At 36.2% G+C, this 18,389-nt stretch overlaps 3 protein-coding genes across 3 annotated transcripts; all 3 read right to left on the reverse strand.

The window, feature by feature from the left end:
• Positions 1-278: 278 nt before the first annotated feature.
• LOC111807806 (histidine-containing phosphotransfer protein 4) lies at positions 279-10,592 on the reverse strand. Its single transcript, XM_023693677.1, has 11 exons — positions 10,458-10,592; positions 9,725-9,916; positions 6,948-7,023; positions 6,353-6,398; positions 5,721-5,785; positions 2,030-2,328; positions 1,820-1,950; positions 1,673-1,741; positions 1,519-1,590; positions 629-701; positions 279-523 (listed from the first exon to the last, which is right to left on the reverse strand). Exons 6-11 carry the CDS (start codon positions 2,087-2,089, stop codon positions 476-478), a joined length of 453 nt encoding a protein of 150 aa, XP_023549445.1. The 5' UTR covers positions 2,090-2,328; positions 5,721-5,785; positions 6,353-6,398; positions 6,948-7,023; positions 9,725-9,916; positions 10,458-10,592; the 3' UTR covers positions 279-475.
• LOC111807805 (probable protein phosphatase 2C 6) lies at positions 10,113-13,186 on the reverse strand. Its single transcript, XM_023693676.1, has 5 exons — positions 13,117-13,186; positions 12,923-12,951; positions 11,914-12,191; positions 11,145-11,250; positions 10,113-10,747 (listed from the first exon to the last, which is right to left on the reverse strand). The coding sequence occupies exons 1-5, from the start codon at positions 13,170-13,172 to the stop codon at positions 10,662-10,664; spliced, it is 555 nt and encodes a 184-aa protein (XP_023549444.1). The 5' UTR covers positions 13,173-13,186; the 3' UTR covers positions 10,113-10,661.
• A 2,515-nt stretch (positions 13,187-15,701) lies between these two features.
• LOC111807716 (transcription factor MYBS3-like) lies at positions 15,702-18,389 on the reverse strand (the record flags this gene model as incomplete). Its single annotated transcript, XM_023693558.1, is given in 3 exon segments — positions 15,702-16,438; positions 16,694-16,902; positions 18,205-18,389. Coding segments are annotated over 3 exon segments (910 nt in total), but the record flags the coding sequence as incomplete, so codon positions are not given.

Genomic DNA, 18,389 nt, shown 5'->3' on the forward strand with positions numbered 1-18,389 from the left:
TTACATATTTGGGCCGAGAATAGGTAGGTTAAGTTCAGATTCAAAAGGCCCAAAATACATAATTGGGCCGAGAATGTGTAGGCTGATTTCAGATTCAAAGGGCCCAAAATACACAATTGGGCCGATAATGGGTAGGTTTTCAGATTCAGAAGTCCCAAAGTTCATAATTGGGCCGATAATGGGTAGGTTAAGTTCAGATTCAGAAGGCCCAAAGTTCATAATTGGGCCGATAATGGGTAGGTTAAGTTCAGATTCAGAAGGCCCAACAACGATCACACAGGAACCAAAACTTGAATTAAAATTGCATTCATGAACTACACCCAAAAACAAAAGCAACCCATAGCCCCCACAGGCAGGGTGCTCCAATCCATAAGTGGAGCTTACATAACATTAGGAAACATATAGAAGTTCCAATAACATCTTGCCACATCAGCTTTGTCGTCCACTTGTCATCCATTTGTCATCCACGTGTGGATTACTTGGGCCGACAGGCAGAATCAATGGGCCCAGCTTGTCTTGCCAGCTGAATTAGACCACAAAAGCTAAACGTTAAACGTTACCTTACAAAAGTAAGAAAAGGAAATGAAGTCTTTTTATTTTTATTTTTATTTTATTTTATTATAAGAACCTGAAAATAGGCTTCAAGCTTCTTCCTCAGAGTTGTATATTCCTTCTTCAGTTGTTGGAATGTCCTTGAGCATCTGTTTTTCATTACAGAAGTTCATACAGTCATAAACAGGAAATGCATTCGTTTATGGTAAATAAAATAACCTCTAACTTGTTTGTAGTGGGTTTCTTAGTTTAATAATAAATATTAATACCCTCAACAAGGATAAACAGTACGGACCCAACTTCAACAAGTTTCATAAAAGTTGGTGCCTTTTTCTTCATGTAATAATGATAATAATAATAATATTCACTTCCTACCGTCATGGTTTCCATTGATTGCATGCATGCAAAACTGAACCATAAATGCCCATGCTACTTTCTACTTTGATAATATGAAAAAATGATATAGATATTGTAGCGGCCCAAATCTACCGCTAGCAGATATTGTCTTATTCTGTGCTTTTCCTTAAAATTTGAAATGCGTCTACTATGGAGAGGGTCTAGTTCTACTCCGACTAGTACCTCGCACCTAAAACCCTGCCTCGCATCTAGACCCCTACTCTGACTAATGTCTTGTATTGTTCGATGACGGCTCTTATACCATTTATAACAGCCTAAGCCCACCGGTGCAAGGCACTAGTCGGAGTAGGGGTCTAGGTGTGAGGCATGGGTCGGAGTAGAGGTAGACATTCTCCATAGCAGACGCGTTTTAAAACTTTGAAGAAAAGCCAGAAATGAGAAGTTCAAATAGAACAATATCTATTAGCGGTAGAACTTTAGCTTTTATAGATATATTAGGGGAAGGGTGAAATTGATGTTCCATCAATCTGAGCCGTCCACGTTGAAGTGAATTAAACCAGGACATAACGAGGGGAATAAGAAGAAAGGATATGAATGACAGATATTTACCCTTCTCCACTTCCTGCCCTGCAATATTCCCTCAACTGTGTGCACTCAGCTTTCACCTTTTTGGCTCCAATACTGCACCCATTACAAAACAACATCAATGTTTTGCTTCAACACACAGATTTGTTTACCTCTATATTTACTGGGTTGTTGTTACCTTGAGCTACTTCCTTTGAATTGGTGCATAAGAGCATCCAACTTATTGAAGTCCAGAGGGCTCTTCTGTCTGCATTTATCAAAAACTTAAAGATTAATTAACAAAGAACTTCGAAATTTGAAGAACAGCTAAAGAAAAACAACTTACAGTGCTTGCTCTATGCTGACTATCAGCCTGGATGAGTCTCTGTAATACAATGTAACAATTTCCTCCACGAAGTTCGGATTAGCATCATCTTGCAGTTCCTCCAATTGCACGAATTGTTCATCAAGAAAGCCCTGCAAAATGCCCAAATCAATCAAATTTTAAGTTAATACTATTCACTTTCAAAAACCCTTTAGATTTAATGAACATTACCTGATCAAAGAGGGACTGCCTGATGTTGGCGAGCTGCCTACGCAATTGTGTTTTCTCCATTTCAGGACGTGGGAATGAGGGGGAAATGAAGGTTTATGAGGAAAGGAAATGAGTGGTTAAAGGCGGTTGAGGTATACCATTAAGAAAGGGTTGGAAGGGAGTTTATATAGTGAGGGAAAAGGGAGATGGGATAGCTGTGGGAAAAGGGAACAGGAGATGATGACAATGCAAGTATGTGATGTGTGGACCTGATTGCTTTGGGAAAGAGGGTTAAAGAACAAGGGAACTTCTCGAGCATCCTATTAAAATCACAAGCTGTTACATATTGCCCTCAACCTCACGGTTTTAAAACACGTCTATTAGGAAGAGGTTTCCACACCCTTGTAGAGAATATTTGGTTCCCCTCTCTAACCGATATGGGATCTCACAATCTACCTCCCTTGGGGGCCAGCGTCCTCGTTGGTACACTACTCAATACCTAGCTCTGATACTATTTGTAACAACTCAAATCCACCGCTAGTAGATATTGTCCATTTTGGCCCGTTACATATCGTTGTCAGATTCACGGTTTTAAAACGCCTCTACTAGGGAGAGGTTTCCACACCCTTATAAGAATTATTTCGTTTTCCTTTCCAACTAATGTAAGATCTCACAATCCCATCCTCTTGTGGGCCTAATGTCCTCGCTATCACACTACTCGGTGTCTGGCTCTAATACCATTTGTAACAGTCCAAGCCCACCGCTAACATATATTGTCCGTTTTAGTCTGTTACATATCGTCATCAACCTCACAGTTTTATAAAGCGTCTGTTAAGGAGAGATCTCCACACTCTTATAAGAAATGTTTTGTTCCCCTCTCCAACCGACATGGGATCTCACTGGGATCTCACGCCTACTGTTACAAGTAACACATAAAATAGGTTGAAGAAAAGACAAGAACTTCTAAAGAAATGTTGTTGATGATGCTATGATGTCCTATTAAGTGTTTGTTTGTATTCACACTTTCATCTTACTGTTTTAAGTTTTTTTTTTAAAGATATATTCGTATGTTGATAAGAGATGATGTAGTAATATACTTCAGAATCAAAGACAATAAGGAGGTATTGCAGATGATATTTTTTTCTAAAAAAAATAAAATAATAATAATAATAATAATTTAGAGCGATTCCATCTATAAAAAAAGATTAATAATAAAATCATATTTAATGAAGAATATATGATAAAACTAACATTTTAAAATAGATTCTACAAGCTATAGCAATGAATTTCAGAAAATAAAATAAAATAGTCTAGATTTGATGTAAAGAGACCCATCAAGTTCTTTTTATTGCTTTTCTTATATCCTCCCTACTTATATAAGCTTGATGAAGAAGCTGTCTGGCATTATTACTCATGATAGAAATTACTCCCAGAGTAATTTGGCGGCAAATAAAGAATTATTAAATTGGTACTTGGATGTTTTTTTTTTCTCCCTATAAACTAACTTTTCTGTCCTTTTTCATAAAATACTGTTCCAAAAGGAACTTTCTAAAACGTTTGTGGATGGAGTCCCATCTTCATACATTCTCGTAGATTTAATAATCTACACATCGAGTACATCTGGTTCATAATCGATGATTTTTTTTGTATATCTTCGACAACGTCTTTAATATATCCGACGTTATCTTTTCTTTGATGATGTTGAACGCTACGTTTTTAGACAGCGTCAATCGGACCAATCTTAGGATCTATCGATCCTTGAACTTCCACTGTTCTATGGTCATGATATACAGATTCACCCCAAACAGGGGTTTGTGAAGATATTTCTGGTATAGATAATCTTCAAAAAAATCAAAATGGGATCTCAAACTTTTCAATTCTAATATTTGAGTTTTCCATTTTCAAAAATCATGGTGAGTATTTTCCAACTCTATACTGGTTGTTAGAATCACACAACAATTCACACACTTGATCTAGATGGACTCAAAAGGCATTAGAGATAAAATTCAAAAAAGATTATTGACTAAAAGTTTATATTGATGACACTAAGTATGTACAGTACAATAGAGAATACAAAAAACCCAACTCGATGAAGACGACCACGTGGCCCACCCTCCCCAAAAAAAAGAAAATGTTGCCCAACACATTTTATGCTTAAGACAAAATCTGTCCTGTTCTAAAGCACCTAAATAATAATAATAATATAAAGTTTTTCGCATTCGTACTAGACAAAGAATTTATCCCACCCCAAGTGTCCATGCCATATATGCACCACCATTTTCATAAATTAAAAAAGAAACAATCATATCACTCTTACTATTCCAATCTAAAATTCGATTTTTCCTAAGAAATTTCTACCTAAGGTAAGAAAAGAACATGAATCACTTCACTTTTGTTTACTCTATTTGGCCAATCATTTCTCTCCTTCTGTCATCGTTCCAAAATGAACCTATCCACCCAAGGAAATGAAAATGATATTCTGTGGTGGAGAGAAATATCAAATCAAAGAATATGTTACACCTAGNGGCCAATCATTTCTCTCCTTCTGTCATCGTTCCAAAATGAACCCCACCCAAGGAAATGAAAATGATATTCTGTGGTGGAGAGAAATATCAAATCAAAGAATATGTTACATACACCTAANTGGAGAGAAATATCAAATCAAAGAATATGTTACACCTAGCATAGTTGTAGGGCAGAAGGGTTGAGGTAGGGTATCTACTCGTTCACAGCCTTAGAAATTCAAATCTCCATTCATATAATCGCAATTTATATCAAATACGAGGCTAACTTAATAGCTAAAAGACATCTAAAATTCGTTTGAAATAAAAAATTTAAATCCTTAACCCACACTTGTCGTATTAATATATAGTTTAAACTCTATTTTAATGGTTAACATCAACCTAGTTTATTGGTGATTGACATCCAATACTTCTTTAAAATAGAAATTTCTAATCTTCATACCACATAAAACAAGCCATTTTAATTTAGTGTCAACTCAGCCATTAACATATACAACATATTTAAAAATTGATACATAACATATAAAACTAAATTTATATACCTAACCTGTTTTTGTCATGGATTTATTAGACAAAAAATAAAAAATTTAAGAATAACAAGAAAGACACTTTTAAAAATATAGGACTATTAACATTCAAAGAATCACATTCAAATTATAATTTGATCTATGTTTTACCAAGCTGTTTTTGTCATGGATTTAGTTACAGTTAATGGGAGGATCTCTTGAAGATGAAGTACGTCACTAGAAGAAAGACTTCACTGAAACTCTAGACACTGAAACAAGAGTGAAGCCACCATTAACATAAACCATCCACAGTTTCTTACAAGTTTTCTTATCATGAAATTTTATTCTTAAGTACTGACCATTATGGAGATGTTCAGAGTTTATGAATTAAATTTTGATACNTACTGACCATTATGGAGATGTTCAGAGTTTATGAATTAAATTTCGATATATCTTTTTGAAAAAATGAATTAATTTCTATAATTCAAAGTTTTAAATTCAAATATGTATAAAATTAGGCTAGAGAAGCTCAAACTTTCCAACCTCATACTAATTAATTAAAGCCAGGAGACAAATATGGGTTAGGCTCATCATTTCACCAGGAGACATAACTAAATGAACATATTTTATTAACATAAAATTTTAGGACTCTAAATTATGATAATTCGGTCAGAGGATAAATACCTTGATGATAATTGGATCAACTTGGTCACATTTTAATTGAAAGTTATAAATCCCTGCTTAAAACCCTGGAAAGAAAGAAAAAAACCAAATGAAATATAGTTAATGTAACCACCTTTTTAAATAGTGGAATTAAACTAATTGAATCAACTTTTGTCCATTTGGGTGTTTTCCCTATTAATAGGTCGGTTTGACCGTTTCTTTTTCCATCTAACATTAGGTAGAACCACTCGTTTTCTGTCTAAATAAGTATCCTATAAAGTTTTTGATACTTCAAATTAATAATTCTTAGAGAGTAAGCTTAGAACCCTACCAAGTCTTCACTACCTATGTCCTGGGAAGGCTATTAGTATTTATCATATTAATTATCAATTCACTGCATCTTATAAGCCTTCACAATAAGNATCATATTAATTATCAATTCACTGCATCTTATAAGCCTTCACAGTAAATAAATATATATGTATGTATATACTCGTGCTCCCGCTTAAAACCTGAATTTATCTCAATAAGTAAGATATATACCTATAATCAAGATGAAGTTTGAATCTCTACATGTTATTTGAACAAAGAAAAAATATTTAAAAATATATATGTATATATAAAATAATTGAACGGTGTGTGGGCATACATACATGCAGGAACTGCGGGTACAAAATTCGGGACTCCTAAAAAGTAGACCTGCAATAAATTATTAACAGAAAAAAAAAATCTATTAACAAATTATCAAATAAGTGAGGTTTTCTTTTTCTTGAAAGAAACTATATCAAGCTTATTCAAATAATTTCATTACATAATAACAAACAAATCAAGCAGAGAATAGAGACTGGTACATCCAATTACTTCAACCTACCATCAAGGATAAAACATTTATTATTTTCTCTTTGTAAATAAAATATATNGAGAATAGAGACTGGTACATCCAATTACTTCAACCTACCATCATGGATAAAACATTTATTATTTTCTCTTTGTAAATAAAATATATTTTTTTTCTCTAAAATTGGTACGGCTTCGATTTCCCAACCGAGCATTTATCAACCAAAAAAAATAATAAAATAATAAATGAAACAGAGATATTTAGAAGGATGGGAGGATTTAATGAAAAGTTAAGAGATGGTGAGTGGAGAATAACTAATATGGGTCGAGAAGCACGCATCACTATGAAGGGGAGAATCAATAAGTTGAGCAAAATGGTGAAATGATCCCTAAAGACAGAAGAAATCCCACCAATGATTGACATGAGAAGCTCAGTACGTTTGCAGGCAATGGTCCTTGTCACGTCTTTTACTCTTCCATCTCTCACCTGTAATTTTAGACAGATGTAATGTTAAAAAGTGGGAAATGTCAAGTGTTCAGGGGAAGAGATTCCACCTTTACATTCCTCTGCCATAAATATACCAAGTGAGATAAGAAGTGCATGTACAGCAGAAAGATGTTTGTGCAGTGCTTTCTCTCGAAGCTGAGCTACACACACAGCCCCTCTCTCTCTCTCTCTCTTTCTCATTCTCAAATGCTTGGTCACATCAAATGCTTTGTTAAAAGAGTTAACAGGAAAAAGCTAGCGATATGTGTGGGTGTGGTGGGTGAAGTGGGATCAGAATAAGGCTATGTGTTTACATATATATACTCATATTTTTTGTTTTTCCTTTTTTTTCGTGGCATAGATTGTGATTCTCTTTTTCCATCACTGTCCCTCCTATGTCGATAAGAATCCCACCCTGGACAGTAATCAATCTCTTACTTGTATTATCAATCTTTCCGGTTGTTCATTAGAGTATGACATAAATCTGTAACGACTAAAAGATTTATGTCATTCTTGTGTAAAAGGAATAAGGAGAAATCGTAAAAATACTCCTGATAAAAGACACAACATAAGAGGAAAATAATAATTATATAATAAAAAAAGTAAAAGAGTCATAATACAAAGCTAACTACCTACAAAAATTACATAAAAGACTCCAGAGAGAAAAAGAATAATCAGTCCAATGAATAAGAACAAAAGAGAAGATAGTCACTGTTCTTAGTTACAATCACAAATGCCCAAAACACTCCATTAGACTAAAAAATCAGGCACACACTAGAGATCTACCCCTAGCTTATGAGGGAGGATGAAACAACANTTACAATCACAAATGCCCAAAACACTCCATTAGACTAAAAAATAAGGCACACACTAGAGATCTACCCCTAGCTTATGAGGGAGGATGAAACAACACCACCTCCCTCCAAACAAGACCTCTTATCATATGCACTCCGAAAGCCTACAAAATACTGTCTCAAATCGAACTTGTAGACACTCCTACAGGACATGCCCTCTAGATTCTCTGAGGCGTATTACAAATGTTGCACTGCTAAGACCCCTGGAAAAGTACAAGATGATCTCTAAATAAGATTGATGGTCNTGAGGCGTATTACAAATGTTGCACTGCTAAGACCCCTGGAAAAATACAAGATGATCTCTAAATAAGATTGATGGTCAAGGAGAACAAGGAGGAGGCGAGACCCATACAAAAGATAAAATGAGCCACAGGAAAACGCCTCAAGAGGATAAGGTCAATAAACAATCTTAACCCCAGGANAGGAGGAGGCGAGACCCATACAAAAGATAAAATGAGCCACAGGCAAACGGCTCAAGAGGATAAGGTCAATAAACAATCTTAACCCCAGGAAGAAACATAAATAAGCATCAATGAGACATCAAAAGACTGTCAATCAGACAGAAGGTGTCCAAGATGGAAAAATGGAAATTGTAGGAGAGGAAGGACCGCAAGGGAAGAAGCCACCAATGCAAAACTTCAAGGGGGAAAATTACGGAACATAAGACAATCAGGACTGCTCCCCTCCCAACAGTCTTCCCACAAGCAACCATTGAACCATCAACAAAAATAAGCCTGAAGAATCTAAGAGACGTTATGTAACCATGGATTTCGACCACTAATTTCACTTATAAGTTATAAACAGTAAACACCCAATGGCATACATATCAAATTCTTATCTCCTCTTTCTCTCAAATCTCCTTGTTTTTACTGGCTAATTCGGCAAGAATTTGAAAATTCTCAATCACCCAATCCAAAGGATTTATTGATTTCGAGAAAAGGTTGCGTTATAAAAGAGATAGAAAGGTAGGTTAGAACTTAGAAGAGACACCGCTATCGTTTTCTTTACATAAAATTATATTTTCAAAATAAAAGAGAAGAATGGTTTCAAGAGCAACATGAGATCAAATATTATCAATAATTCATAGCGATGATGTGTTCAAGCTCAAATATTCAATTTATGAAAACAAAAAACATTCATGTCTCTAAAACAGATTTCAAACTACACACAGAAACATATTATTCATACATTATTAGCCTTTTTCCGAAAAATTATAGCTATAAACGATTTCTTAAATACATTAACTCATTGAAATTTACTACATTTTTAATTTATTATAAACAGTAAATGAAAATACTATACTAAAAATTATTTTTGTAAACAAGTTCTTTAAACTAAAAACAATTGATCAGTGGGGAAAAAAAATCAAAATATATCTTTTTACGAAAACACAAATTGAAGTCAAGTTCATAATTGCAATTTTTGTCAGAAACTTTTTTTATTTAAATAAATAAATAAAATAACTCATGAAAAAAAATTGTAATAAAAAAAAAAGAAGAACTAAGATATAATATCCTGAATAAAAATTAAAGATTCAAATCTTTATGCACATATTACTCATATTACTGAGCTAAAAAAGGGGGGGGAAAATATAGAAACATCTAGCTTACATCAATTACACGGCAATAAAGGAACCACTATAATTTTAAAATCTGGCTTTGATGCCATCGTCCTAATTCAAGAAAGCATAAACATTGCCACCTCAGAGAATTAGTTGCTTAATGGGCAGCTCAAGAGAACGGATATAACAAAAAAGAGAATACGTTAGTACCTTTCCTAATCGAGAATGTGTTCATTGAGAATAATCCAAACTTGTGCGTGTTGGTTGCAATCATATAGAGGCTTACCTTTAAGGTTGCTTTCTCAGTGAGCTTTACACAGATATTCCTCCTTTTGCAGCATCAATTCTGTTCATCCTCATAAGAATCCGTTCCTTGGAAATACGAAATTATTGAAAGCAGCATTCTCCACTATGGGTAGCTTTATCTCCATTCGCCAAAGTGTTATCCAAATAAGCCCATCCAAGTCCTCGTAGTAACCTAAAACAGAAAGAATCCCAGTACTACGCATTCATCTGAGTTGAGCCAAAGTTAGACAAAAAATTTAACACCCAATAACTTGAAACTATGAATGGCNAGTTGAGCCAAAGTTAGACAAAAAATTTAACACCCAATAACTTAAAACTATGTATGGTNGTTGAGCCAAAGTTAGACAAAAAATTTAACACCCAATAACTTGAAACTATGAATGGCGTCACTTGTATACATATATTGATTACACACGTTCCATTGCATACATGTTCGGAATGATACTCTGTATTGTAAGAAGTTTGCTAATTGTTTCATGAAATCGGCAAATTCATTTTAGTTAGTGGGGTTTCTACGGTGAAGAGAACTTGGGTAAGGTAGATGCATAATTGCATGCAAAAATAGTATACAGGGTTGGAACTAGGTATATAGAAAAATACACGGCAAGCCTCTCTAACAAACTAGAACAGATAAGGTAAAGGAGCTGCAGAATTTGTACAATTATTTAACTACAGCTCAAGTGTATGTCCAGTTTATAGAAAAGATCACATACTTCTGCCCAGCCAACCTGTATGTCGATACTATGTTCACCGTTCAGGTTGGCGCTCCTTGATTTGGTGCTTTAGGTCAATTACAGAAATTGAGATGTTGTCACCACTCAAATGACTGAACACCTTGCGGATTTGATTTGCAGCATATTGTGCTGGATAAATTGCATCATGAGCTCCACCAAACGCCAACTTTCTGTGTTGCCTCCTCAGTATGCTGCAAGCCTCTTCATCACATCATCATTAGACAAGATATCCCATACTCCATCAGTAGCCAGAATCAAACACTCGTCTTCTTCAGTCCTTGACATAAATGTAACCTCAGCTCAGATATAATCCATGCTTTAAGAAACAAATTCAAAACTAGAACAGTATGTGGGTGGAAGTTGCAAAAATAAAACGGTGAGAAAAACTATGAGTATCAAGGATGATGAGCTTAGTGAGCAATGATTTTGTTGTTAAGCAAAAACAGAACCTTGAACCAATTAGAACAGTAATAAAACATGAAAGCACAGGGCAACATAACATATTTATTCCCAGCTAGTTTAAATGCTCTTTTCCAGTGGCTTGAGACTTGGTGGATGATAAAAATTATTAACTTGACTGTTGAAAGTAAGTGTCAGGAAATAAATAGAACCAGATAACTAGTTATGACTAGATCAGATAATATGAAGCTATGGATCAGAAGAAACCTATTGCCCTGGTCATAGTCATTACTCCTTCGACCCTAGGGACGCCCACAAACAGAATCCTCACTCCTCCCTTAACCAGTCTATCATATTCTTCTGGCCTACTAATCTGCATCAGAAAGGAGAAAATACAAGAGTCTTAATATTAACTAAATATGTTGTGCAAATTTGTGCAGCCAACTGAGACATATGATTGGTCTTCACTTTATTTGAACATAAAGATTACAAAGCATAACTTAAACAAAGGCACAATTGCAATTGAGAAAATACTAATTTTGGAAGCATTAAGCGTTTGGCAACCATAATCTGCAACATGATACAAAATCAAGAACCTTCAAGGTTTAATAACTTCGAGTAAGATCAACAATGGGAACTTTAATGGAAAATAAACATAATCTGGTATAACCAGTTTATATACAATCTAATCTTTCCAATGCTTCAGATATTACTCTCACCTACCAATTTCAGAAATGGAGCAATAACTCAATAGGGTACGAGCACGCCAAAGATAGAAATTATGTCGACAGAATTATACACAATAAGCGTAAGCCCACTGAACCCCACAACAGCCTTCATCATCTAGTTCCAACTCCAACCTATCCATTCCTTTGAGGAGACAAATGAGAGAATTAAAAACTGATGATGAATAATTTATTGCATGTGGTGTACGTTTAATTGAAAATGTTATCTAAGAATGAAGTCAAATTATAAATTGTGACCAAGTATAAAATTTCTGTAACATAAAGCGGGATGCACAGAATTCTAATTGAACCTTTTGGTCAACCGTCAAGGGGATGGCTCGTCTCTGACGACAGAGCATGGAGTCACCACAGTTGGCAACAATAATCTGGCAAACTGACAGAAGAACAACCAAAGCTGTAGATCCAACCGAGTAGGGTGCTAGAGTCTTGTCCTTGAAAGCGTCATCAACCCTCTCAGAAGACTTTGTCAATGCAATTTCCCACCGTCCATTCTGACCACTGTCCGAGCCCCCTCTAACCCACTCTTCTGCTAATAATTCATGGAAGTTCTTGAACAATATGTCCTCACCTGAAATGACCATTAAAAAGATTGGTCATAAATTTAGTAGTTTCTACAATCATATGCCCTAACTCCATATCAAATATCTACTCCTACACTAGCTTTCTAATTGGAAACCCATTCCTAAACACATTGATAAAATATCATAATTTACACTTAGAAGTATCAAAGCGGGAATGGCCACAGGTTAGAACAACAATCTTTCATTAAAAACAGCTTGAATACACAAAAGTATAAATATTTTAGTTCATATAAAAAAAAAAAAAAACCAAATCAAGGTGAGAACTATCTTTAAATGGGTTGGCAATGCCTTCTTAGTTCACGGTTAACAAATTCACATTCACAGGAAAGCCACTCAGTAATTAAGTAGAGAACCTGTGTAAGTCGTTTGTGATCAAACGCCTCAAAGACTCTTAATTGAATTGTCTGATTGTAATAAATACAACGAAATGAGTTCCTTCTATAATCTAAAATTGAACCGAAACATAATGCTAGAATTATCTCAAGTGTGGTTGCAAAGCAAAGCAAACCAGGGGTCGTCAATGACGCTTCCACGAAACCTTTTTAACATGTCCTCAACTAAATCCTACATGCAACGACCTCCAACAACCGACGACAATGCATGAATTACTCTCTGCTAACGATCTCATAAAAAATGTCAGTGAAAATTACCATATAGCCTCGATCGAATGCTTCAGAGTTGCACTAACAACCTATCAAATCCATTTAACGATATTTACCTCCGGAAAGTTGTCGAAAACACTCACGCCTATAGATGAGCAAGAAGCGAAAAGAAAAGTGCACAACGATATTCGAAGAGGAAAACGGACGAACATCGAAAAGAAACAACGATCAAAAGAAGAGACATCAAAATTCCTCATTACAAAACGTTACTGGCGAAGAAAACGCAACCGATCAAAACAGAGAGAAATACCTCAGTGCGATGCGATCATACGCAAAATGCGAGGAGCTGAATGAAAACTGAACCATAGTACAGGTAGCGAAACAGGGCTCAAACTCGGAAGTACGTGCTTTCGCTCGCGCGCAATATTTAACAAGATGACCATTCTACCCTCTCCGTTTCTTCATCACGAGTGCACGACATGTCGCTATTCAACGAAAAATCGACGCGTCGACTAGGAAGTCGTAACTTCCATTACGTTGGATTAGAGCTGGTCCAGACCAGGCATAGGCCCATTTGAAGACGGCCCAAATCAGATATTTTAGACCACTATTGGGCTGAATCATCTAGTTTTGGGCCTAATCATGACCCATTATTGTTCTTTTTTCCAAAATACCCTCCCTGTGTCCACCTTTCTACCTGAACATAATTTAATTGTTCGTGCTTAGAATGATACTCAATTGTTTATCCACTCAGTTATGGTCAAACTGATATCACAAATTGTTTATCCACTCAGTTATGGTCAAACTGATATCACAAAAAGTAACGAATTTGATTTTGGTCGACAACTATTTATTTTTATAATTAAGAATTTACCTGTTAAATTTATTTGGTTAACTTCTTAGAATGACGGTGAGATATGTTTAACGTAAACATAATTCGATTGTTTGTGCTTAAATGACTCAATGATTTATCCACCAAGTCATGCTCGAGTTGATATCTCATTTGGTCAACTTTTTAGAATAACGGTTAAACGTGCAACCCTGAACCTGATTCAATTGTTAGAAGAAAATAAATACAATCCAACTCGATAGTTTTAAGATAAACACCCACAACTGAATTTGAACAATGCATCAAGTTATTATTACTTGAAAACCTCGTGTCCATCAAACAAGCCAAAATAATGAACCACCTGAGAATCTTCCTCCTCTCCATCTTTCCCGAGAATCATCCTCCTTTCATCTTTCCATCACACAAGAGATAGAAACTCTTCAATTGCAGTTATACATCCCTTACCTAATCCAAAACCCCCCACAAAATTAAAGTCTATCACGCCCATTGCACTCATCGAGCCACTGCCACTCCAACAAGTGGCGGTCGGCCTTCCAGCGTCAGTATCTATTAGGGGTTCACTGGAATTATTAGGGGTTCACTGGAATTATTGGTGATAAGCACTTGAATTTAGAAGGCAACAAGTTAGAAAGATAGGTTACAAATAAGAAAGAGGATGTTAAATGTGGAGGATGAAGTGTGAGATCTCACATCAGTTGGAATGGAACCAAACATTCCTTACAAAGGTGAGAAAACCTCTCCCTAACCTAGGCATTTTAAAACCTCGAGGAAAAACCCAGAATGGAAAGCCTATAGAAGACAATATCGACTAGCAATGGGCTTAGACTGTTACAAATGGTATCAGAACCAGATATCAGGTGGTGTGTCAGCAAGGATATTGAGCCTCCAATGGGGTGGAATGAGAGATCCCACCTTGGAAACCTATCGCTAATAGAGGGATTTTAGGATATTGAGCCTCCAATGGGGTGGAATGAGAGATCCCACCTTGGAAACCCATCGCTAATAGAGGGATTTTAAAACCTTGAAGGAAGCTCTAAATCAAAATCCAGTTATATTTGGCCATGATTGAATATTGGAAGACAGATGGTGAAGGAACAGTCGCAATACACAATAGAAGAACAGCTTGATAAAGGAAGAAAATATTAAGAAGAAAACAAAAAACAAATCAACCAAATCAAAATTCTTAATTTAAAACACAAGTTAAGATGAAACAACAGGGGTAGAACTCCAAGGAATGCATGCAAGGCTCTTGGCGTTAAAGAGGAAAAAGGTAACAAACTTCCCACCCATACAATACAAATACGCAGTTCTTCATCACGCTCAGCTGTAATCTCAGCTGTAAAGGAGCTAACTATTGGAGGTATGATACTAAAAGTTAAATCCAGAAAAGAAGTGAAACCGAAAGAACTGGACGGTTTATATTTCAGCACTTGAATAATTCTCGACTTTTGCTATAAAAAAAAACAGTAGAATTGTTCTTCCTTGCCATATTTACACTATTCAGACACAAAAACAACAAAAACAACAGTGGGGTCTGCATTCCTACAAAAACCAAATTCTCTTGTTCCAGTGTTCCTGACTTTCAATGATCATGCTCTAAATTGAAAAACCAGACATATTCAATCTAAACTCAATGTGCATTCAAGTCCATGTGTTCATATATGGAGCAGTGTGTGAACAAAAACAATTAATCCAAAATTGATTTCATAGAGATAAACGCACCTAACCTCATTTCTGGCTATTGAAGGTGGCTGAAGCAGGGCTGAAGCAAGCGTTCCCATCTTTGGGGCTGTAGCACTGAACCTGCCAGGCAACCCAAAGAAAGATGGCTGAAGATGGCTGAAGCAAGCGTTCCCATCTTCATTTCTGGCTATTGAAGATGGCTGAAGCAGGGCTGAAGCAAGCGTTCCCATCTTTGGGGCTGTAGCACTGAACCTGCTAGACAACCCAAAGAAAGAAATGCAAAAGTGGAATTACCAATCAATTCCTTGGTTAGAAAGGATCGATACCTAAAAAGGGTACAAAGAGTTATCAATAAAATCAAGTTAGGATCGGCTAATTAACATATTTATTACATATCTATTTGTTTACAGTTACAAAGAATAGATATACTTAAAGAACTTTCTCTAGCCTACTTGATATCAATAAAAACACCCACACTACGGAGTTTCTAAGAAAAAAACTAATTTAAGGGTGTCATTTTACAAGAAAAGCTCGTGATGCATGAAGAATTCTCCCTCCTTCATTTCAAAGAGCTTAGATTGTATCATTGTCGTCCTTGTTTGTTTAAGTTTGAACGACTAACTGGAGTTTTTGGATGGAAAGCTGACTGTCTCGAGCCCTCGCCTGTCAATCTTAAGGACAGGGGCAAATGCTCTCTATGTTCTCCTTCGTGCTCTCGTAGAGTGAGTTGAGATAAGCCAACTAGTTCATCAACATTGACAGGTTCCTTCGGCACGACTGGAATTGGCCTTAGGACCTCATGATGACACATTTCTACACCCTTTTCTTCCTCCATTGGGAATGTACTTGGTGCCCAAATACGGAAAGGTACAGGCATATAAGCCGGGATGAATCCTGGTACCATAGGTGGGAAACCAGCAACTTCCATCTTAGTTGCATCGAGTTCGTTTCCATTTTCTTCTTCAACTGTAGTTTCCATCGTATGGAACTCTGAGTTAAGTGAGAGATTTAGTGAAGGTTGGGAACTTGAATTCTCTGTTTCTTTTGCCTGAGAAGCATGTAAAACTTCATCTTCTGGCATAGGCAGCGGATCAGATGCCTGAGAGACAATGATACGAAGAAACTCAAAACCTTATGAAGAAAAAAATGTGCCATGGTAGTAGATACGCCTGTTTAGATCCAATATCCAGATGCATTATGAATAGGGACACCAATCTTTCAATTACAATATACAAGACAATGACACCGTAGAAACGTGACAAGAAAAAACTCAACAGACACTAATATGCAAACTCAACAGAGAAGTACGGGGGTCGCCAATAATAAACTAGCAATGTAAGAGTTCAAGACTAACCATCTCCGGAACCATGTCAAAAAGGCTCGACCTTCGCTTTCTTCTTGTTGAATTACTCTGCCGAATGAAATACTTTTGGGCATGGCTTGCCACCTGAGTTGGAGTCCTCGTAATAACAAAATTACGAGAAATTCCACGCCAGTCTCCTTTCCCCAATTTCTGCAGACCAACTAAGAATAATCGATGCTCCTCCTCGGTCCATGGAACACCTAAAAACATTTAAGGCATCAAACAACAGTAATATGATACCTGATCCAATTATTAGAACTCCAATGCATTAAGAGAATATGCTACTGTTTGATCACTGTTGTCGAACTCCATAGTCATATTGAACAATAAACGCCCAATCTCGGTTGATCCCAGAATTGTAGACTAAACAAGAAAAACACATCTGAGATTCCAGTATTGTCCGAGTTCAACAAATGCAATGGGGGTTAAAAGTTCACAATAAAAGTGAAAACAGAGACTTTAACCAATCAAACGACACAAATAATTTCACAAATAATTATTTCCAAAGCAATTAGAAATGAAACTAGGAAATGTAGCATCCAACGCAATACTTACCGCATCAAGAAACCTAATGGAGTTCCCGTCCCCGCCGACCTCCTCTTAGACCTATTAACTTAAAATGCAATTATTATCAAATGTCGAGCCAGTAAAGGCCTNAAGAAACCTAATGGAGTTCCCGTCCCCGCCGACCTCCTCTTAGGCCTATTAACTTAAAATGCAATTATTATCAAATGTCGAGCCAGTAAAGGCCTTCTTCCTCTCTTCAACCTTCCATGGCATTCATTACAGTAGCCACTGGAGCTAGAATGTAAATTGTGTCTAACCATTGAGAGAAAAGAAATAAGGCTCATATGAAAAGGCCAGCAGGTCATTGCTTCACAATGCATACTTAGAAAGCACTGATTCATAATCTTCCATCGAATTGAGAATCTCAATTGTTATAAAACACTAAATTCTCATTCCTGGAGTATAAAAAACGACGGGAATTTCATTATCGATTACCAGATCAAGAGAATTATCTTGACCATTGTTTTTACTTATCTCCTTTAACCTCAGATAGGTTTGCTTCTTTAAGTAAAGAACTTGGTATCACTGATTTTCAAACTACTACGGTGTTGCGTCTGTTGGGTCCTCCGTCATTGGTTTTCAATGAAATTCTTCTGATGTATCAGAATTCGTAACAAAACTGGAAAGAATGTCGGAACCGATCAAAAGAAAAAAGCAAGAAATAGCCAAGGAAAATCCGAAAAGGAACATGTGAAACTGATGAATACAAGAAAATCACCCAAGCGCGAAGCATTAATCAGAGAACAGACATGAAATCCGTCACAAATATACGGCGCAAGCGATTGTGAAACAAATCAATTAAACTCTAGAACACAGACATCACCATAATTGCCTTAACCAAATCACGAAGGAAATCAGGTCCGAAATCCTCTCAGAGACAAACGTTTCAGGACCAAAACATTAACGTTACGATTCTGAAACTGTTCATCGGTTACCTTTCTTCCTTTCACCCCGACGATTAGCGGAGCAGGATGCATGTGTAGGATCATCGGACAAAAAGCCATCGGTATCATGAACAGGATCAGAGTTAGGGGAGTCAGGATTGGGCGAGGCAGCAGCGGAAGAAGAACTATGGTAATGTACAGAGAGGTTACCCATGCTAGCGCTTTTCTTGATGAAA

Source organism: Cucurbita pepo, chromosome LG12 (genome assembly GCF_002806865.2).
Source record: "Cucurbita pepo subsp. pepo cultivar mu-cu-16 chromosome LG12, ASM280686v2, whole genome shotgun sequence".
Lineage (NCBI taxonomy): Eukaryota > Viridiplantae > Streptophyta > Magnoliopsida > Cucurbitales > Cucurbitaceae > Cucurbita > Cucurbita pepo.